The sequence below is a fragment of the Protopterus annectens genome, chromosome 6.part0, assembly GCF_019279795.1.
Source record: "Protopterus annectens isolate FY-2018-M chromosome 6.part0, PAN1.0, whole genome shotgun sequence".
In the NCBI taxonomy this organism is placed as follows: Eukaryota; Metazoa; Chordata; order Ceratodontiformes; family Protopteridae; genus Protopterus; species Protopterus annectens.
In genome coordinates, this window is record NC_056737.1 from 1247591576 (window position 1) to 1247615410 (window position 23835).

The window sequence follows — 23835 nt, forward strand, 5'->3', positions numbered from 1 at the left end:
ACTTTTCTATGGTCATGGCTACCACCATTTGCTGGACAGAAATAAAACAGTTATTGGAGATCTGACAAAACAGAAAGAACTTCGAAGCAAACTTAAGTGCAAAAGTTTTTCTTGGTACTTACAGAATGTTTTCCCCGACATGCAAGCACCCATTGTGAGATCGAATGGATTGGTAAGTAGATGTTTGTAATGTACTGAAATACTACACTTTTCTCAGTCTTTTGTGAGTATGCAGTTTTAATTTAAAATTACTCTACAGCATAATAAATGGCTAAGACTTTTATAGCTGTGCTACAGTCCTTGTTATGATTGAGTTCCAAGCATATGGTATTTATTTTGCTGTTTAATGAATGAGCGTACTAGTTACAAGTAGTTTCTGTTTTTGTATATTTTCATGGAGACTAAAAGACTGCAGTTGGAGCTAGCGCAAGATTTAGATGTAGTTCATCTCTTTGTTTATGTGCCACTGAGAGCTAGTAGAGATGTCAGCAATGTTAGCCTTTTGCTAAGTCAGACCAGTTCATGCAGTGTCTTTAGAGTATGTATTTACTATATAATATAATATAATATAATATTGTGCAGTAACATGGGCTTACCATTTATTTCTACTGTCAGCAAAGTCAAATTCCCGTCTCAAATATGTTCAAGGACTTTTTTATTGCTTGGTGAAATGGCAGCCAGCAGTTTCCACTTGCACAGGATGCATTTTCATTTCATAGGATTTTAGGTGATTACTAGGCTATTGACCCAGAGGCCATTTCAAGCCAAGCCGTTTTATCCCAATGTAATACCATAGAAATGTTAGTCAGTACGCAAGATTGAACTTAGTAATGACTGCCCATGTCCAGGAGCATTGTGGGCACTATCCATGGTAAGAATTTATGGTCCCTATCCACTTGTCCAGGCTGATTTGAACAGTGCTATAGACGTGTTCTGTTTCACATGCATTAGTAGCCTATTCCAAAGACATGGCAGTCACTGAGAGATAAATCTGTCCCTCCAGCATGTCCTGTTTAAGTTGCAGGCTGTATTTAGATCCCTGGAATAGGTAGCCTTAGTCCTGTTTGATTTATGGACATGCAGCAAGTTGAGTAGGACTCTGTATGATACAGAGTATAGTGACATGGACTTTAGTCATTCTGTATAAGGCACGTGCTGAAGTCCTTTGATCTTCTTTGTTAGAAACCTCTCAGGTCTCTCCAGCTGCTGCAGGTGTTGGTACCCTGATGCCATTTTGTCCAGCACCCTGCATTACCTGTTACTTGCTTAGTCTTGTACACCATAGCTGTGAGTGAGCACAGTTATTTTGGAGATGGGGGGATGGGGCTGGCCTTTAGGCTTTGTATCCTTGGAGGATTCAGAGGATATGGAATGTCTCAGCATACCTATTAGGGTTCATAATCTTCTGTCTTTGGCTCCACTCTTGACAACCCTTCTTTGGATAAACCCTGACACTGATGTTGTTGAATTATATACTGCCTTATGCACCCATTTTTCTTGATTTAAGGTATAGATTGGGTTCGTTCAAAATTGCATGACACTGGCAGCAGGCTCCACATTTATGAGTCCCTCTGCGTGATTTTTGCCTGCTCTCATACATCCGTGGTCTCCTCTCAAACAACTCTTTAAAATTAATACCTCTCTTCCTAATAAACTTTGGCTTGGGAGGGAGCTTCTGTTTAAGATCCTCATGAGATGTGAGAATTGACCAATATTTTGTTTGGCCCAATGAGGACTGAGTAAACGGGGTCAATGGCAGCACTAGATCTAGACACAATCCCTTTGCTTATGCACTGTGTGATACAGAAGAACTTCTTATGACAGTGGACACATGTTGGTCAAAAGCTAGGTCAGTGTCCACATAAGTTCTCAAATCTCAAACAACTGAGTGAATAAAATGCACCTTTTACTCAGAGTATATCTGCAATGGTTTAAAAGGCCCTGACTAATATCTGGAAGAAGAAGACTCAGAGTATATCTGCAATGGTTTAAAAGGCCCTGACTGATATCTGGAAGAAGAAGAATTGTTGTGGAGGAATGGAAGAGCTGGAAAATACTCCTCTTGGTGTAGTTCTGTTAACTGTCCCTTTTCTTCCCAAGATTTTATTAGATCCAGGACAGATGGCTGAAACACAAAGCTTCCTGTAACTGCCATATTGAGAATTTTATCTTTTACTTCTTTAGGTAGATGGTTACGTGTCAGCATGGCATTCAGGTAGATGGCTAAGTGCCAACCTGGCATGTGCGTGTTTTTGTATAAGCATACCAGTCCTGTTAGCAACATCAGCGGACTCACATGCTCATTACTCTTATACTAAGGTTAGTAAGTGAGTACTAGGCTAGGTGCCGTTGTGGGCTACCCTAAGCTTAGACAATTCTCCTCGAGGGTGAGACTCAAGCCTTGCACCGTGTATCTGTAAGGTAAACACCTTAACCATTATGCCAACCCACAGACCAAAAGTTCTATTTGTATCAAGATTACATCACCCCAGATAAGACTCACAATCATAATTCCTGGTTTAGGAGGCTGATATCTTATGCATTAGGCTACAGCTGCCTGATACAAAGCACCTTTTCCCTTTCCTTGGAAAGTGTTACTTTGCTTTCATTTCAAGCAACTGAGTAAAAAAGAGATTTTTCATGTAAAAATAGTATTGATATTTTACTAAATACAGCAAATGCTGCTATAGCCAGGTAAATAGAACAGACAATAAACAGCATAACAGACACACACTGTCACTCAGTGTAACAATTCTGTAAATGCAAGCAGATAAATTAAACATTCACAATCAGACTGTATATCAGTATATATTTGTGTGTGTGTGTGTGTGTGTGTGTGTGTGTGTGTGTGTGTGTGTGTGTGTGTGTGTGTGTGTGTGTGTGTGTGTGTGTGTGTGTATGTATTAAATTATGTAATCTAATTTGAGTCTTAGACTGTTTGTGATGTTGTCACCCCATGTTTTCCACTGTCTCACTATCAAGTATTTTGGTATACAAGATAAAATCATTCTTAGTCTGATTTGTTCACTGTTTGGACTATTTAGTTTCACATTTATAGGCATCACAAGTAAAGATTTCCCATCTCCAATAAGCATTTGCCAGTGGGCAATTCCCGAACATGTGAAGTATGTTTGTTTCTTGTTTACCACACCTCTAGCAAGAATTAAATACTTTCCTACCTGGGAGATTTGAAACAGTAAGCATGAGGTAATACCTGTGGATTAGCTGTAAACTTGAGGCCACCATTGTTATCTTCTGATGTTATCCCTTAACCTCTTCACATTCCTGGAAACAAATGAATGACTCAGTTTTTTATAACATTAATACAAACTGTAGATCTATATTTTAACATACCTACATACATAGTGCTTTCTTCCGCTACCTTTAGTAATAACTTTCCACCTCACCCAGAATTGAAGAACCCCCTTCAATTTGCCTTGCAAGCAGGCATTTCATACTTTTCCATTATGACCTGAGTTTACAAACTTTGGAACTGAAAAACATAGAAATAATGCTAGGTAAGAGATCACGAGCACCAGAAGATGTCTAGCCATATGTACCTTTAAGTGGATGCACATAACAGTTCTTGCTACCCTTTTCAGGCATTAATACTGCTTCCCTCCCAAACTGAGCAGGGAGTTATATGATAACCCTGGTGTAAATGTTTGTCTACCCATCTGGCCACCAAGACTAGCTTTAAAGGTACATTATAGTGCTTTGTGTGACCTGCAGTAAAAACCTATTCCATAAGCTAGGAATACATTGAGGTAGGAACCTAACCATCCACCAAATCTTGTTTATTTGTTAGTGTAAGTTTAGATGGAAGTGTGGGCATTCATATAGCCACTGGTTTTACAAAGAAATTGGGATTTAAATAGGATTGTGTCTTTTATGGCTCAAAAGCAATACAGGTCACCTCTGAGCACCTAATAGAATACGGAGTGTAAGGAGAGTCGCACCAACGTATTGCGGGTAGTTGAACGATTCAAGGCTTTCATTTTTTTCTTGGTTATAAATCTTCACTGCCTTTCCAGTTGAGCAATATGCTTGAATATGTACCTACCAAAGGGGGCATTGTATTCAGTGATGGATATGATAAGGGAAGAGTACATAGGTAGGATAACCACTTTGGATCTTAGATATACCTTTATAAATTAGCTTAGCCATGATTGTTAAGTAAGAGAGTGCTGTCCACGTAAGTACCCGTGTTTCTTATAAGTGTGTCTGAGTGTGGAGAAGGATTATTTACAACTTACGAGTTGGATGCGGCTTTTTTGCCAGACACTACTCCTCTGAATTTTTTTGCATTGCTGTTGAGATCATTTTCATTGCATCAGATATCTGTATATTCCAATCCTTGCTGGAGCTGTTTAATTTCAACAGATGAATGAATAACAGTACCCAGCTTGCAGTCAAAACTTGGTCAACCGTACTTCTAGTATATTGTCTGGAGTATCTGCAAAGTAAATGCCATAGAGAAGAGAGAACTCAGCTCTGGTCCCTCTGATACCCTCACTAATTTACAGTCAGAGTGGGCACCGGTAACTTTCACAACTTGGCAACTGTTGGCTGTCCAATTTGCAATGCAGCAGAAAACATAATGGGTTGTGTTATTTTTGTGTGATTTTTTCAATAATACCAGTATGTGGGACAGTGTCAAAAGCCTTGCTAGGTTGAGATAAGCTGTTTGCATGGAATTACCTCTGTCTACAATCTCTGTAAGATTTTAGAGAAGCTTACTAGGTTCAGGAGACAAAACATGCCCTTTGCAAAACCAAACTGATTGGGATGTAGAACAGTTATACTTCCTGCAGCAATGGTTTCCACTATGATATGTTCCAAGACTTTAAATAAGTCTGATAAGGCTGATAGACCAATAATTATCTGGGTTTGTAGGAATATCACAATGACAATGGCAGGAACCTTGAGGAGAGGCTAAGTTTAAACAGTTTAGAAGCTTGGATAGTGCAAACCTGGCGGTGATGAGAATGTAGCTTTGTATGATGTCTGCTTCCATGGAAATGCCATTATTAGTCTTTGAAAGGGATTCTAAGACTTGATCCAAAGCGATTTTAGGGGAAGCTAATTTTTTATCAGAGAAAGTGGATGGAAACAGTATGGGTAGCTGAGGTAATGTTAGCACTAGCTGCGTCTGCTCGTATGTTGGCAGTATTCTTGGGATCAGAATGTGCGATATTATGTTCTAGTTAATAAGTACATAGAGTCTCACAAGCTTGAGATGATATGCTCAATATTCTGAAACACTGAAAAGAATAACTAAATAATTTGATTTGGAGGGGGGACAAGTCTCCCTGCACCACCATACTACTTTCTAATTATATATACCAACTCTAAGATCTCACTACAGTGGGGAAAAGGGTAAAGCCACCAATCCCTACTGCACTATGATCTCTGCAAAACTAGCATTACTGCACTGCTAAACATTCAACATTTCAGAAGTTCGTGCATGTAGTTGCGAGCTTGTGACACTTGGTGTTCTGAAACACCAGGCTTATGAAGTATAACTGTGGTACTATTCTAGATGAGCTCAGTGCATTGCTGGTCATTTGTCCTTACTTTTTTGACACAACTGAAAAAAGGTTTGTAGCTTCCTTTGGTATCTATAGTGATGTTAGGCTTGTACTTGGATTTAAAGTTTGTAATAGTATGTTTAAGTTCCTTGTTGACAGCTTTCAGTGTGTTTTGGATATGGCGGATAGGAATTTCCTGTAACTTTTTATTATTTTTCTTGTTTTGTAGTTTATTAATGTGGGTATTACATCAAAGAGGATTATTAATGAATGTTTACCATTATATTTATGGTGGATGAGAACCAATGTTTCTGTGCAGTTGTTTAGGTGCTGTTAAGAGTCCCAGGTGAATATAGCAGCCCTCTCAGTTAGGCCTTTAGTAGACAGTATATAGGAATTTTTGTAGGTCTTCTCCAAGCTCCAGTAGGTATGCCATGGAAAAGTTCTTGAAGATGTGGAGCCATTAGGCCTGACAGAGAAGATGAATGATTCATGGTCAGTCAGATTCAACAATATGGAGAGATGCAGAGTGGAGTATAGGCAGTGCTAAGTTTGTAATGACAGGATCCATTATATCAGTGCCTCTAGTGGGTAGTTTTACAATTTCTTTCCATTGTACTGGTATTAATAAAGCCTTGGAAATGCTGAGCATATCCATTTTCAGAGGTTTAAGTATGCCAAGAAATGCATGGGTAATTGAAGTCCCTAGGAAGAAAATAATTGGCTTGATATATATTTTTTTTAATTCTCTTTAATGGATTTTCACCATCCCAGGACAAACAAAGTGGTATAGCAGAAATTGTGTATAACTTCTGTACAACTGGTATAGAGAAAAGGGTTAAGCATGCCGTTAAGAACACCACAGCACATAATAAAAACATACGTAAGCAACTCAAAGACCAGTAACACATTTGCTTCTAACCCCTCAACCTTACTCTACAGTACAACTAGAAGGTTGAAAAAAATCTAGTCCTGCATTGCTCCCAGGCTTCCACTATCCGTTTGGTAATAATGCCTTACGTTTTTCTACGTATAACTAGGCCTTATTTTCCTCTAACCAGTTTCCGGAGCACTCAGTACTCCATTGTCAGCCCTTATATTTTTGTATGCTATAACTTGCTGCCTCCGTTCATTTCTCCTTTCTTTGCTTTTGGATTTTAACTCCTTATCCAATATTCCAAAAGGAGAATTATAGATTTTTTTCATAATCATCCAGCCCTTATCTTCTTCTCCCAGCCCTAAAAAGCAAAATTCCCAATTCCATGGTATTACCTTTTGCAAATATGTTCTACTCCTGTATTATGTCATCCCGAGACTTCCTAATACCACAGTGCTAAAACATGTTAATGTTTCCTCTCTCACTGCTTCCACAATTCCAACATTTCCCTCAGGTAATGCACTTTTTTGAATTTGCAGTGACATGCTGTACCACTCATGTAACTACTGCAAATGCCGATCCCAAATTACCAGAAAGTCCTTATAGCGTATGACCATGCCTCCTTAGTAAACTATACTTTTTCAAACTTCTACCATCTTGTTTTTAATCTAACCATCTCTTTCTCATATTTGCGACTTATAAGAAGCTGATAAATTCTGCTACAAGCTGCTTTCTTCTCCGAACTTAATCTCACCCCAGAAACACACATTCACTTTTCAAGCAAACCCTTTTCCCTTACATCCCCTATTCCTTTTCTCCATTTATTTAATGACTGCTTTATCTGCTCAAACTGAAAACATGCCCCTCCTGGCAATCTATACTTAAGTTGAAAAGTAGGCCAGTCTTCAAATTTTAAAGATCTTCCTTCCACCCTACAAAATCAGTTTTTCACTTTATTAACACCATTCATTTGACACTTTCTCCAATAAACTGTCCAGCCTTGAATTCCAATATTGTGATTCTTCCAGAGTCCAGACCATAACACTCCAAATTGCAGCTCATGACCCCTCTTTAATATCTTAAAAAAATCAACTCAGCTTTTCACTTTTCAGAGGTGCTCCCTTGACCGTCAGTGCCACTAACATTTGGTTTGATATGTACAACCTCAGTGATGTTAAGGTAATTTCAATGATATGTGGAGATATTGATTAGTATCTCTAGCTCGCAACAAAGAAATAGTTCAATTTAGGATGAACTAGCTGTCCTGGAACTCCAAATGAGTTTGTGGAAAAATCAATGTAAGGTGAAGCAATAGCAGTTAAAACGTCTGCTAGCGTAAAGAGAAGTTACTGCATTATTTTTAAGAAATAGCTCAAATAAATCCTTCTTTGTACCTAGATGACGATGGGTTTCTGTTTTTGCATGTCAGAATGCCAGCCAGTTGTTCAGTCTAGATCAGCCCCAGTAAATCTGTCTGTATAGCCACTGGAGAGTTATGAAGGCCACATCATAGGTGGAAAAAACTGGGACCCTTCCTAGAGTGCTAGTTTCAGGAGACATAAAACTGTGCTGGTGAAATCCTAAGCCCATGCATACCCCTTGTAAATTACTCAGTCTTTTTAATGCTTATAAAAACAAGATGGTAAAAAGGTGTTTCGACAGGCATCTTAGCAAATGAATAATTACTGCTGTTACCATAAACCATGCCCATTTATTCTACCAGTTCAGTTAGTCAACCAGTTTAGATCTCTACTTCCCCAAAATGTGCAGAACCTTTGACTGTGCCTGTTGCATTACATAATATAACATCCTGTAGAGAAGTATCAGTCGTGAAACCTACATACTTTGTACGAATGGCTTCCTCATTGCATGCTGAAGTCCCTCGCCAAATCTAACCACAGTAGTTTAGCTGTTATTACAGACTAGCACAGATGTGGCCTCAATCTCCTAAAATATAGATAGTACCAAAGTAAGTGAACTATTGATGCTTTCAGTCAGTAATACACAGTCATGCCCAAACCACTGGAAAAATGACTAATTTGGTCTCTTCCGTAGCTGTTAGATGTCCATGAATCTGAAGTGCTAATTCCTATATAACTAAGATAAACAAAGCAAGGGAAAAGGGACACCCCTGTCTCATACCCTGGGGAAATAGATATATCTTCTGTACAGACACACACACACACACACACACACACACACACACACACACACAATAGTGCAGAAAAAAGATAATCTTAAAACAACAACATATGAACTAAAATAGGTATGAGCTGCAGAGGTATAAACCCTGTTCCTATCCTGGCCCATCAACTATATTTCTCTCCTAAAGGGCAAAGTACCTACAAGAAAAGGAAATGTATTGAAAGATTTAGAAGCAGTTAAAGCTGCTGATGTAGCAGGATCCACTTTTTAAATGAAAATTAAGACGAGTTTTTCTTATCAAACTTTTAAAGCAAATCCACTGATCCATGTATAATACTTATAAAATATCCTTGGAGGCAAAAATCTCATACGCAGTAAACTGAGACACCAAAATTGTCAGCAGTATACCACACATCACATCTCTCCAAGGCCATCACAAACACGTATAATCCATCATACGCTGAAGTTCTAAAGATTAACTTGCCTAAACCTCAAAGACCTCCAAAACACAAGGCCAGATCAATGCACACTCAGCAAGCTAAGCCTGTCTCCTCACATAACACAAGAAGTAAGTCATGGATGCTGACCCCATAAGGCAGGCATCGACCCAACCAAACTCTTCTGTTATAGGTGACTCCATTGTAAGATATGCATAGGTTCATAGGTTCATACTAGGCTATCTGCCCTAGGGCATTTATAAGCCTAGCCAGAGTGTGTTTGGCTTTCGCCACCCATTTTAAAATAATTTTGCTATGCCCTTTTTCGAGGTTAGTATACTGTGCCTCTGTCTAACAGTGACACAGAAGTGATACCCAGGGTAAACCTACGATCTCCCATCCACTCATCAAGATTCCTCTTGAAGAGAGTCAATGAGGGACTCTGCCTAACCTGGACTGGGATTTTATTCCAGAGTGAAGGGAGCCTCTGGGTTATGAATCTGTCCCTCCAGCATGTCCTATTTATTTCAGTGCTGAGGTTCAAGTCTCTCGAGCACGTAGCTCGATGGGATTTGGATTTTCTGAGGTGTGGCATGTCCATTAATTCCGGGTTGGACATGGCTTTATACGTCAGGTATAGATCGCCTCTGAGCAGGCGGTATGCCACTTAGTAGAGCTGGAGTTTCTTTAACCGGGCAGCATATGGCATCTATTTGAGCCCTTTGATCCTCTTGGTGAGGTACTTTTGAGGCCTTTCCAGTTGCTGCAGGTTTCTGGTAAGGTACATCCCAAAAGGGGCATTGTACTCAATTATGGGCCTGATGAGGGATGAGTATAGAGGCACGATGACCTCCCCTGATCTAGATGTGAATCCCTTCATGATTAGGTGGGCTATATAAAATGTTTTTCTAACCACTTTGGCCACGTGGTTGTCAAATGAGAGATTGCTATCAACTTGGGTCCCCAGGTCCCTAATTATTTCTTCTGTACTTAATGGATTACCACCTATGTGGTAATTTGTGGGCTCTTTGTTTTTGCCAAAGGGGATGCCTATACACTTTTTGGCGTTTAACTTGAGGCCATGGCTCTGGCACCAGTTGTCTGTTTCTATGAGGCCCTTTTGGAGGATGCTTGTGTTGGCTGGAGTGTCGATTATGGCGCCCAGTAAATGTACCTCTTACCAGGTGAGCAATGAAAGAGTGACAGTAGCTTGTCTGGTGCCAGGATGCATCAGATCACACACACACACACACACACACACACACACACACACACACACACACACACACACACACAAACACGTCCATGAACAACAAGCTATGAGAATGAGGCTGTCATAATACATGTGGGTGTCAGTGACTTGAGATGTATCTTCCTGGTCTGCATGAAAAAAGACATGATGGACCTCTTAGACTGTGTATTGCAGACGGTATAATTTAGCAATATGATCAGAAGTAATGGACTTCAATAATTGGCTTAGTTTGTGATATCATTCAAAGGGGGTCCAATATTTGGCAGCCTGGGAGGATATGATCAACAAACCACACTGCTTTGAAAGGGATGGCTTGCATCTGTCCCCTCTAGGGTTTTGATTATTGTCCAAGTAATTGTCCACTGTATAGTTCCTTTTTTAGGCAATGCCAACCTGAAAAACCTACCAACAGAATGAAACAAGCAAAGTAAAATATGAAGGAGTTACTGGTCAATGCTAGGAGCTTAAACAAGAAACTCCACTCCCTACAAGGCCTTTTCACACTGGACAATGTAGACATCTGAGTAGTGAGTGAGGCATGGTTTTAAATGGCTTAAAGCACTCCTACTGTGCAAAGCTATAATACCTTATTAGTTATTTATTGGCATTTGTTTACCGGGAAAGTCCACTGGGCCAAGCAGAGTCCATTTTCAGTGGAGGCCCGGGTTGAAAATCTCCACATAAAAGACAAATAGAATACATAGTACATCAAGGCATACATTCTGAGTTTATACAGGACCAATGCAGGAAAATATTTCTAAACAGTAAAAAACTTAGAGTATATACAACACTTGACACACATTTAATAAAACTAGTACAATACAGTAAAACTGATGTTGACATAGAAGTATGTGTTGAATATAAAGGAATTATGTACAAAAACTAGCTACACATAATAAACTAAATTGCAATGTAGTACAACCAAGATCTAGGTAATGGCTGGAGGTGGTTTAGTGCAGTTACATATCCATTTGCAATAGAGGTTTGTACGTAGGGCGATTTTAAAGGAGGACATACATTGCATACTGTGAATGGGTGAGTGAAGGCTGTTACAGGTTTTAGCTATTACACAGAAGTATAGTAGTTGACCAGCAGGTAGTTTAGACTTTTGAATTTGGAGGAGGTGTTGGTTTTCCGATCTTAGAGATCTATTGGGGTTATAATGGGAGAATAAGGACTTTAGGGCAGGGCAGTCCTGTGGTTTAGTAAGTAATTTTATGTGTGGTGGTTAACTGGAGATAAGTAAGACAGTGGGGGAATTCAAGCCATTTTAATGTTTTTAGTGGTATGCAGTGGTGGATGGAATGGTGCTTGTTTATAGCAAATGTGGCTGTCTTGTTGTAACATATTTCTAGTTTAGATCTGAGGGAGGATTCAAGATTAGTTTGTAGGGCAGCAGCACAGACTAGAGAAGGAAATCAGTAAGTGGAAGCAAGTACTTGTTTTGTGGGGAGAGAGAAGAAATTTTTGTCTGTAGAGTAGTTCCAGTTTTTTGTGAGTTTTGCTGATATTATTTTGTAAGTGTAGGTCAGATTTTAGGTTTTCATCAATTATAACACCTAACAGTTTGGTTTGGGTGACTAATTCAGTTTTGCTGTTGTTTAGAGAGAATATGTGGAACGGAGATTTATTAATGGGAATGTTTTCCTTAAGGGTGAATATTATGAGTTTGGTATTATTTGGGTTTAAAGACAGGTGGTTATTGTGAAGCCAAGTCTCTACTGCAGTAAATGCTGATTGAGCAATTTACTGTAGTTGGGTTGAGGTTTTCGAAGTGCAGATTATCGTAGAGTCGTCTGCGTACAGAACGAGTAACCCTTGTTGGAATGACAGGTGGAGGTTGTTTAAATAGTAGGGGTCTTAATATGGAGCCTTGGGGGATACCGGTTATGGATTTATGGGCATCTAGAGTGTTGCAATTTTACAGCATGTTCTCTGTCAGATAGATAGCTTTTGAACCAGTTTAGAGATTAATAGGTTCATAGGTTGGTACTAGGCTATCGGCCCTAGGGCCTATACAAGCCTAGCCATAACAATTCCCTGGCTATTTCTTCCCACAGTATTTACTTCCCTGGACCCCTGTCTAGCAGGGCGACTGATGTGATTCCCGGGGTGAATTTCCTATCTCCCATCCAATCATCAAGGTTCCTTTTGAAGAGGGCCAAAAAGGCGTTCTGCTTGACATGTATGGGCAGTCTATTCCAGAGTCTGTGGTGCCTCTAGGTCAGGAACCTATCCCTCCAGCATGTTTTTTTCATTGTGATGACAAGGTTTAGATCCCTGGAGCGGGTGTCTCTTGAAGGATTGGGATTTCTTTAAGTGTAGCATGTTCAACAGCTCTGGGTTTGACATGGCCTTGTATGTTAAGCAGAGATCACCTCTGAGTAGATGATATGCAACAGAGTATAGGTAGAGTTTTTTTAGATGGTCAGCATAGAGCATCTGCTTTAGGCCTGATTCTTTTAGAGAGGTATTTCTGAGGCCTTTCCAGTTGTTGCAGATGTCTTGAGAGGTACATACCAAACAGGGCATTGTATTCTATAATGGGTCTAATGAGGGATGAGTACAGTGGGACAATGACCTCCTTTTATCTGGATGAAAAGCCCTTAGTGATGAGGTGTGCCACATAGAAAGAGTTCCTGACTGTTGTGGCGATGTGGTTATCGAAGGTGAGACCAGTGTCCACCTGTGTCCCTAAGTCTCTTATCACACTTATCACACTTTCGGTGTTTAGTGTACTGCCACCTATGTGGTAATTCACGGGTACATGTTTTTTTCCCAAAGGGGATAACTGTACATTTCATGGCACTGAGCTTGAGCCCATGGCTCTGGCACCAAGCATCTGTTTCTGTAAGGTCCTTTTGTAGAACATCCACATCATTTGGGGATTCAATAATGGCTCCCGGTTTGCAGTCATCTGCGAACTTTGTTAGCCAGAGTCCCTTAGTGTTGGCCTGCACTTCAGAGAAGTAGATGCCAAACAAGAGCGGTCCCAGGACTGAACCCTGAGTTACTCCACTTGTCACTTGTGTGGAGCTGGATTTGGAGTCGGCTACTTTTACAGTGTGGGTTCTGTCAGTAGGCCAGTTGGCAAACCATCGAGTGACGTAGGGATTAATGCCCAGCTTAGTAAGTTTATCTATGATTCCAGTGTGGGGGATGGTGTCAAAGGCCTTGGCGAGGTCCAGATAGGCTGTGTGGACCACCTTACCCTTGTCCACAGCTCTGGAGACTGATTCGAAGAAGTCAGTTGGGTTCAGGAGACAGGATCGGCCCTTCATGAACCCAAACTACGTGGGGTCCAGTGTTTGAAGGTTGCCAATGTCTTTTAATAAGTTCCATGGCCTTGCAGATCAGGCACGTCAGACTGATGGGGCTGTAGTTCCCTGGATCAAAGGTGTATCCCCCCTTATGGAGTGGGATAACTGTAGCTGTGCGCCACTCAGTGGGCATGAAGCCTGAGGTGAGGCTGTGATTAAACATGACACTTAGGTGAGGTGCCAGTTCATTTTGTAGTTCAAGCAGTACACAGCCTGGGATGTCGTCTGGTCCCATGGATGCTGTATTCTTAGCTTTGGAGAGTGCGTTTTTTACCTGTGTGGCTGTTTTTACCAGAATTTGGCAATCTTTCGGTATTGAGATGGGCCCTTTAGGGGGTGAGAGGGGGGGGGTGAAGTTTGCACTGAAACGATCTGCCAGGATATTAGCAGTATCCTTGGGATCAGTATATTTAACACCATTCTATTGTAGCTCAGAGCAGATCAGAGCATTGCCATTTAGATTCTTGATATAGCTATAGAATGACTTATGGTTGTCTTTGGAATCTTTGGCAATTTTATTTTCGTAACTAGCTTTGGAGGATTTTATGAGGGATCTCAGCTTCTTTCTGAGGCTGGTAAGGGAGTTTTGTGCATCCTGGGATGTTGTTGTGGATCTGGACTGGCTAACACAGGGGTCCTCCCAAAGCTTCTTTAAGCTTCTGGAATGCCTGCTCACATGCTAGGGTCCACACTAGTTTATCTGGCCTGTTTTTCCTTGTCAGGTCTGGGAGGGGAGCAGTTATGGTTCTATAACTGGGGATGAACTTTCTGTAGTACCCTGCTGTCACTAAAAATGCCATCATCTGCTTTTTGGTAACAGGTACAGGCCGTGGCTCAATGGCTTCCACTTTGGCAAGTTCTAGCCTGATCTTCCCACTTCCCACTCCATGTCCCAGGTAGGAGACCTCTGCCACACCCACCTGATATTTGCTCGGCTTAATGATCAACCCTGCCCTCGGTAGTCTGCTCAGCACCTCCCTGACATGTTGAATGTGCTCTTGCCAGGAATAGATGTAGATGGCAATATCATCTAGGTAAGCAAGGGAAAATCCTCCTGCTCCTGCTAGGATATGATCTACAAGCCTCTGGAAAGTTGTTGGGGCATTTTTCATCCCAAATGGCATCTTTGTGAACTCATACATGCCAAAAGGAATCACAAAGGCTGACCTCTCTCTAGCACTGGCAGTCAAGGGCACCTGTCAGTAACCCTTAGTAAGATCAATAGTGGTAAGATACTTAGCCCCACCCAGCTGCTCTAGGGCCTCATCTGTCCTAGGCATGGGTTAAACATCTGACTCTGTGTGACTATTTAATTCCCTGTAGTCCACACAGAACCTGGTGCTGCCATCCTTCTTTGGCACCAGCACTACTGGGGAGGCCCAGGGACTGTTGGACTCTTGAAATACCCCTAGTTCCAAAATGTCCTGTATCTCTTCCCTCAGAGTCTGTTTGACTCTCTCAGGCACCCTGTAAGGGTCCTGCTAATAGTCCTTTTGGGTCCTGTATCCACCTGGTGCTGCACCAGGTGGGTGTCCCCAAACTCCTATAAAATTGCTCGGATTTCTCGAACCCTGCTAGGAGATAGCTGCTAGGACATTGGTACCCCTTCCACTGAGGTGTCAGTCCAAGCCTCACTGAGATCAGTCACCAGATCTCCCTCAGACTCCTCCTGCAATCTACTGCAAATACTCAGCACAAGGGCCTCCTTATCATGGTAAGGTTTCATCATGTAATATGGTACAATTGTGCCCTTGCCTCCTGCCTAGCAGTTCTACCATGCAGTTAACATCACTGACCTTCCTTACCACCTTGTAGGGACCCTTCCAGTCTGCTTGCAGCTTGTTGTGTCTGACAGGAATAAGAACAATTACCTGCTTCACTACAGCATACTCTCTAGCTCCAGTATTCCTATCATACCAGAGCTTTTTCTGCTGTTGGGCTTCTGCCAGGTTCTCCTGGGCCAAGCCCATGAGTTCCCTGAGCCTTGTCCTGAGGTTTAGGACATATGCCACAACAGACTCCTTGTAAGATTCACATTCACCTTCCCACTCATCATGAATTAAATCTAAACGAAGTGAAATACGCAAAACAAATCCAACAGAAAAAACCTGGTAACCTTGAGCCACGGACCAAAAAAAGCACCAAGCACGTTGATTTAACGCAACTTTAATTATTTAAAATAAATGTGTTTTCGCTGTTAAAGTATAGCAGCTTCTTCAGAGTAAAAAAATGCGCCAAAACAATTTAAAATTGTATATATAGTGGAAATACATTGACGTCATACATAAAAGACAACCCATAAAACAGGTAGCACCAATTTAAAAATGTAAACAAAAAACTCTTGTAAACGCAACTATGTTACCTTGTTGCCATACACTAGCCTAAAGTGAATAATAAATATTAAAACAAAATACTAATAAAAATATGAATCTGTGTAACTTATAATAAAAGTTAAATATAAAATGAAAGAATAATAATAATAAAATGTCATCTAAGGTAATTTCTGAGTTTCAAAACACATGAAATGTTGCAGGTTTCATTAAGACCAGGGGTTGAAAATGCTCCCAGTTTAACCTGCCATTCTAACTCACAGTTTTCTAACAACAAAGAAGTAGGGCCACCTCTTATATTAACTGGTATGTGATCAATACCTATAAAGTGGAAGCTGTGACCAGGTGAACTAATTATGTGCTTAGCTAGAGCGTTGTCACTTCTGTTTTTCCTAATGGCATATGCGTGCTGATAGATGCGTTCACGAAACTTTCGGTCGGTCTTGCCGACGTAGAAAGCATTACAGCAGTCACAAAGTGCCAAGTAAACTATTGATTTAGTTTCACAATTGATTTTATGAAATATTGAATATTTTTTGTTTCTTATAGTGAAACTATTCCCTGTTTTTAAACAGTGACACCAGTTACAAGCTCCGCACATAAAGGTTCCTTTCAACCTAGTTTCAAAACAGTTGTTAGGTCTTTGTAAAAGTTCTTTTAAGTTTCTCCCTCTCTTATAAGTAATGAAAGGTCTTGGGCCTAGTTTTTCCAATAAAAATGGATTAGTTGAAATAAATTGCCAGTTTTTACAGACAATGTCCCAGATCTGCTTAGAATTCAAATTGAACACAGTAATAAGACTCAATTTGAAATTAACATTAAGTCTAGGCTCGTAAAAGGGATCAGACGAAAGGAGTTCCACTGGTGAACTCGGGGGCACTCCAGAGACAGCATCAGCAAGAAAGACTAAATCTTTACTTACTGGTACTTGATGGAGTAGAGGTTGGAAATGACCAGTCAGTCTCTTTTGAGAAACCTCTTCAATAAGTTCATCAACCAACCTACTAGGGTACCCACGATTAGTGAATAAATTTTTCAGAAAAAAACATTCTTGTTGGAACGCTTCATCAGTGCTACACATACGTACAGCTCTCACTAGTTGTCCTTTAACTATTGCACATCTTTGCTTGAAGGGATGGTGACTTGTGAAATGTAGGAAAGAATTGCAATAAGTTGGTTTCCTAAAGATTGAAGAATGGAATACATTTGCAGTAATATTCTTTTCCAATTTCACATCAAGATAATCAATAGTTGAGGACGAGAAGTGGTATGTGAATTTCAAAAATTCTGTGGTAGAATTCATGTACCCAACCAAATCTTCTGCAAGGGAACCATCACCAATGAACAAGATAAAAATGTCATCCAAGAAGCGAGTGTAGAACTTAATGGCATTAGAGAAGTCCAAGTTGTTTAAGAGAAAATGTTTCTCCCAATAAGCCATAAAAAAGTTAGCTACACTCGCCCCACAGGGAGAGCCCATGGCTATTCCCTGTTTTTGCAAAAACGTTTGTTTGTCAAAGATGAAAAAATTGAAACTAAGGACAATGTCCAATAGTTGTGAAACCAAATCAATCTCATTAGATGAAGCGTTTAAGTCCCTCATTAAACCACTGGTCCACTCAATGGCCTCCAAATGTGGGATTGAGGTATAAAGGTCGACCACGTCAATGGTTAGAAAATTAAAAGACGGGTCGAATTCTATACTATTAATGTTTTTAAGAAATGTCCAGGAATCCCTACAAATCGTTTGTATAGGTCTAAGATATTTAGATAGGATGCTGTCAATCACCCGAGCAATAGGATGTGTCATAGAACATCTACCATCAACTAATGCTCGCATGGGTGGATTGACTAGATCCTTGTGGATTTTAGGGATCCCGAACATTACTGGAGTTTTAGGGGAAATAATATCCAAGAAATTATAAGTATCAGAATCAATTTTCTCCTCCAAAAATAGGTCACTTAAATAGCCCCTAATTCTATTATATGCAACATTCATTTCATTGACAGAGGAAACAGAATAAGCCGGTGAATTAAGGACTTTCAACATTTTTTCATTGTAGTCAACATTATCAAAGACTACAAGCCCTCCCCCTTTATCGGGTTTAATGACCCTAACAGGAAGGTGGCTCAAATCAGAAAGTGCTGAAGCCTGGTCACTTGAAATGTTAGAATCAAGTGCCATAGACCTACTTCTCTACTCGTCCAACAAGAACCTAAAATCCATTTCACAAACATTCTCAAATGTGTGCAACACAGGATGTAATGGTGGGTTGAACACACTTTTGAGTTTCAAACATGTATCATTGTTAATAGAGGGATTATTAAAAAGTAAGTTCAAGTTAAGTTGTCGAACGAAGCATTTCAGGTCAATAATAAGTCTAGCCAAATTAGCATAATTACAAATAATTACCCTTTAATTAAATCTAGAGGTCCCCTCACTCTATGCCCATACAGCAAATGAAAGGGGAAAAAAAACATGGATTCTGGGGAAGCTCTCTGTAAACCAACAACTGATGGGGCAAATATTTGTCCTACTCCCTCTTAAACTGGTCTGCAAATGCCCGTAGCATGGACTTGAATGTAGAGTTTAACCTCTCAACAAGACCATTAGTCTGGGAATGATAGGGGGTGATCTTTAGGTGCTTCTCCCCACAGAACTTCCACAGACAAGCCAGTAGGTCTGACATGAAATTGGTACCTCTGCCAGTCAGTATTTCTTTTGGGAAACCTACCCTGCTGAAAATCTCTAACAAAGCATTTGCCACCTTTTTTGCCTCAATGGAAGACAAAGCTACTGCCTCAGGTTATTTTGTAGTATAATCTACTATCACTAGGATATAATCTTTCCGTATGGAATTTGGGGTACTCAGAGGCCCACAATATCCATAGCTACCCTCTGAAATAGCTCCTGAATCACAGGCAAAGTCATCAAAGGAGCTCTCACCTTGTTTCCTGCCTTGCCTATCTTTTGGCACTGCTCACAGGTCCTGCAGTACCCTGTTACATCTCTGGAAATGCCAGGACAGTAGACGTTCTGCATAGTACCGACTGCCACCAACCATTATTATCAGCTACTATAAGGCCCTTCCCAAAGGGTAACCAATTTCACTGTGTAGTACTGGTGTTATCCACATAGTAAGTGTGCCAAACAGCAAGACTATTGGAGTGACTTGGACAGTATCACCAAATACATGCACTGTATTCTAAAAGCTTAAATGATCTCTACACAAAACAGCCAGAGTTGAAAGGTTTACAAATATTTAACAATAAATAATAAAAACACAAGACAAATCTCATCAATTCAGCACAGTCCTAATCAAGAGTTCAAAAATTACAGGAACTTTAAAACAATATTGTAGGATACTCTGACATAAATATAGAAAAAAATAGCTAGACTAATCTGGCTAAATTCATATATAACTCTAAGAGAAACTATGTCCTAAATAACTTTACTTACAAGACAAAGTGCAGGTGAGTTGTCAGCTTCAGACAAAATCCAAAATGCTCAATCTTTCTCTCTGAGAAAGTCTTATATTGATAACACTCAGTACTGCTGAGTCATTTTACATTACATAATTTTTATCACTTCTCTGTTAGTTTCCAGGCTAACAGAAACTCAAAATTTACATTTCTTTGTAAGCTGCACCTGGCCCGGAAGCCACAGCAATAAAAGTAACTCTTACATGTAATTATCTCTGTCTTAAAACAATAGAAAGAATTTGCTGGTCCAGACATGCTGTCACCGAGATTGAGATCAAACACAGTGGTAATTCTTTACTTAACACCTTTCTTCCAGCAAGGTGCACTGTGGTTACATTTTTGAAGCTCAGAACAACATATAGTTTAATCATAACATATAGTTCAAAAAATAAACTCCGCATGTGCAGACCACAATCTTCTTTAATAACAAAAAATAAAATTCAGTAGATTCAGCGCTATCGTCTGCTGCAAGCAGACTTCATCAGAATAATGAATACACAGTTCCTCTCCTTTTTATATTCTTGTGTTAAAACAATTTACTACATAATTGTAATTGATAATTAATTATATCTGTTAATTAAAACAATTATAACACTAATATTCCGTAATGCTTCCCTTCCTTGTATGGTCATGCCACAAATGGCAGGAAGTGTATGTAAACATAAATCTTTAAAATGCATGTTTTTCTAAATGCTTTGCAACATACCATTCAGAAATTCCTCTCCTGTTTTTTTCTTTCAAAGCAAATTAATGCTTAAATTAAATTATTTACACAGTTTTCTGTTTTCTTTAGTAATATATAATATAATCTAAATATACAAATATAGAATATATATGTTCACATAATATACAATTAAATATATGCACATAAAATGTATTACTGACAATTATTTACAAAATTCATTTATAGGAACTTGTTTTGATATGATAAATTTACATTTGTTTCATACTTATAACATGTAGTTCATATACCAAACTGTAAAACTATTCATTAAAATTTTCAATAAAAATATCACCCTTCTTGATAATACCTATTATATAGTGTATTAACTTCTCATTGTATTAATTTTCTTATCTATTTAGAAGAAGTTTAAAAAAAGTCCTTCATCATTTCATTGTTAAAAATTATTATTAGACATTTGTTATCAAATATAATATTAAAAATATCAAATGAATATTCTAATTTTCATTGTTTATAACAGGAAAATCTCACCAGAGAACTAGACTACATAAAAATGTAAAATTATATAACTCAAATATAGAATTACTGTGACATAAATAACAGTGTATAATTTACATGAGTTTTATATGGAATATAAAATTAATTTATGTTGGTATGTAACCAAAAACACTGATGCAAAAGGTCTGATGCAAACAGTAATATAAGGTGGAATTAATAATAATATCACCTATAATACTTTAGGTTACATAATATAAGATATAATTATGTACATTATATATGCCTTCATTACAAATATATTACTAGAATTAACATATTTTTTATTGCTTATTTTTTGATTAAACTTCTAAATCTTTGAGGCCTTATCTATTAATATGGGTTTAATACTTATATATTCATTAAGCCCTGGAGGGGTATTAGATCTTAACAATAATTGCCATCTCATTTCTTTCTGCAACAAAACATTTTTAATGTTACCCCCCCTGGTGTCCTTTTTAACAATTTCCACAATTCCAAACTTAAAATCTGTGAAATTTTCACATTCCAAAGAATGTTTAAACAAGGCGTTGGTCTCCTTTCTCCTTTTAATATCGTGGGTATGTTCGTAAATTCTCTCTCAGAGTCCTCTCAGTCTTACCCACGTAAAACGAGTCACATTTAGAACAAGTAGCCAAATATACCAACATCCTGCTCCTGCAGTTACCTTTGCTAAATGTTATCTTACTTTTTAAACTATTCTGGAGTGTGATTTCTACTAATGAATTAATATATGCACACTGCCTGCATCTGCCACATTTTGTGGTGCCTTTCTTTTGGTCATTGTTGTTTACCTCGGCCTCGAAGATTCTTTTAAAGTTTTTTGCAGTTTTATATGTAAAATTTGGTTTTTTTCCAACCACTTCATAAATATCTTTGTTAGTTTTAAAAATACTCCAATTATTTCTTATAATCCCAGTAAAACAATCTGAGAAGCCATTATATTCAACAATGCACGCACTATTATAATCTATCTTTTCGAGTGTTCATAACATATAGTTCTCTTTACATTTGTAAAACAAGCCTGTGGATTACATTAATATTTACAATGACATATAATTGTCTACAGCCTTCACAACTTTATATTCATAATTTAAGAAGTACAGCACAGCAATGTACTGAGCTGACTATGAGCAATATTACCTACACTGAGGCTGAAGATATGGTGAACCTACTGGTCGGTAAATTCAGCTGTAACTTTATTCCTCTCTCCCCTTCACCTCCAGTTTTCACACTAGATTGAGTCCTAAAAGCACTATCAAAAGCTAAAAGTACTGTGTCAATAGAGCCTGACAATATTCCATCTTAAATAGCATGACCTATTTAACCATTCACTTAACAACTCTTTTCAACCTCATCCTCCTAACAAGTTTTGTACCAAGTGAATGGAGAACAGCTATAGCCATTCACCTGCATAACAGAGGACTTTCCACAGATCCAGGCAGTTGCAGACCCAAATGTCTGACCAGACTCATATGTAAAGCCAAGGAAAGACTTAGAATGGAATTAATCAATACGGACATAGGGAAGCTCCGAACACTGAACCCGTCTCAGAAACAGGGAATAAACCCCCTGTGTCACCCACTGGATTTTCAACTGATACCTTTCACCAATGAGATCCCTCTGATGCTTGGTAAGCTCTCTGCGAACAATGGCTTTTGCTGTAGCAGGCAACTGAGTGAATGTCAGGAAAATCCTACTAGGACAGCTGAACTTTATTTAGGGTTAATCAGAATCTCTTTAATTGATGGCAGGTGTGTACCCCAGAAGACTGAAAGTTGTAATTAAATCAAAAGATGCTTCAACAAAGTATTAGTTTAAGGGTGTGCACACTTATGCAACCAGCTTATTGTACATTTTTTATTTTGTATATTTTTCCCCTAACAGATTTGTTTGTTTTTTAATTGAATTGTACAAGTTACAGGTCACATTAAAGGTGGGAAAAGTTTTGAAATGATTTATTGTGGTCTTATTTTTTTTATATAACAAAACCTTGGCATTTTAACAAGGGTGTGTAAACTTTCTATATCCACTGTATATATGGATCTACTAGTGTTAGTTGATCCATGGAAATGTCAACGTGCTTTACTTCAACACATGTAGACAAAAACACAAATACACAATACTGCACATGCTCCAAAGCTAATCCTCACTACATGCGCACAACAAAAAAGTGTTCTGGCACCTCTGCACCCCTTGCTAATTGAGTATACTAACTCTGAGACTTACAACCTGGGGAAAAGGGCATATCCCTCTACCTGGGGACTGTTGATCTCGTACAACTGTCGACCAGTTGCATATGACGACCGACATAGGTCGACATTACACAGGTTGATCATACGGATTTTTGATTTATGCTAGGACACTCATATATTTACACACACACACACACACACACACAAATATTAATACCTTTATATATGACAGTTCAAAAAATTAACATAATTAACATTTATTAATGTGTTTACATTATTTTACATTAGTTCATTAATTTGTCTATTAAAAGTCAACACAGTTACGCTGTATTTTTAAAACCTGATGGACCAGAATAACATAATTATAATAATAGTACTTATTATTACAATTATTATTATGTCTGTTTTTCATTTTTTATTCAGTAAAAGCTCCTGTAACTACTCTTTTGCATTGCATTAGCATTATTTATGTGTTTTATAATTTCTGAAAACTCTTCTGAGTTCTATATGGGCTGGTGGAAATCTGGCAGGACTAATTTTAGGGTGACTTTTGATTCCTGCTATTTATGTAGACGATTCTTCACATGAGACATCTTTCAAATAACTGGTCGTGACTTAAACATTACAAAGGTAAGCCCATGGTTTGAACTGCTTGCTGATACTTCTAGAGAAAAGAATTGTAATTGATTGACAAAGGCCCAGTTCCCTTTTAGTCTGCAGTTTTTGTGGGAGACCATTGATCTGGGAGAGGTGCACCCCTGGCCCCCACCCTGGAAGGGTGTGCATTTGAGAATCCTTTCCCCATCCTTTTCTTAATTCATTGGCTGTGCTCTGCATCCATCCTGCCTGATCTTGGGAACAGCCTCTCCAGTCACCTGGTTACAGACTAGGGGTGCGCAGAGCTGAAGTTTGATCTCCGAGGTCTTCCCCCAGAAATAATAGGATCAGGCCTTGCTGATAAGGAGACATATTCTGGGCCTTCAGGTGGGTCCATGGCTCAAGTGTAAGTGCTGCAGTGCACGTAAAGGCATGTGGTGTCTGTGTGTGTG

General features: G+C 39.0%; 1 protein-coding gene across 1 annotated transcript in view; it reads left to right on the forward strand.

The window, feature by feature from the left end:
• Window positions 1-23835, forward strand: part of GALNT5 (polypeptide N-acetylgalactosaminyltransferase 5) — a 512523-nt gene that overhangs the window by 364115 nt on the left and 124573 nt on the right. Inside the window, exon 7 of the mRNA XM_044074838.1 lies at window positions 1-172. This exon is cut by the window's left edge and continues 158 nt beyond it. Within this exon, the coding sequence (XP_043930773.1) occupies window positions 1-172 (172 nt within the window). The remainder of the gene's footprint in view (window positions 173-23835) is intronic.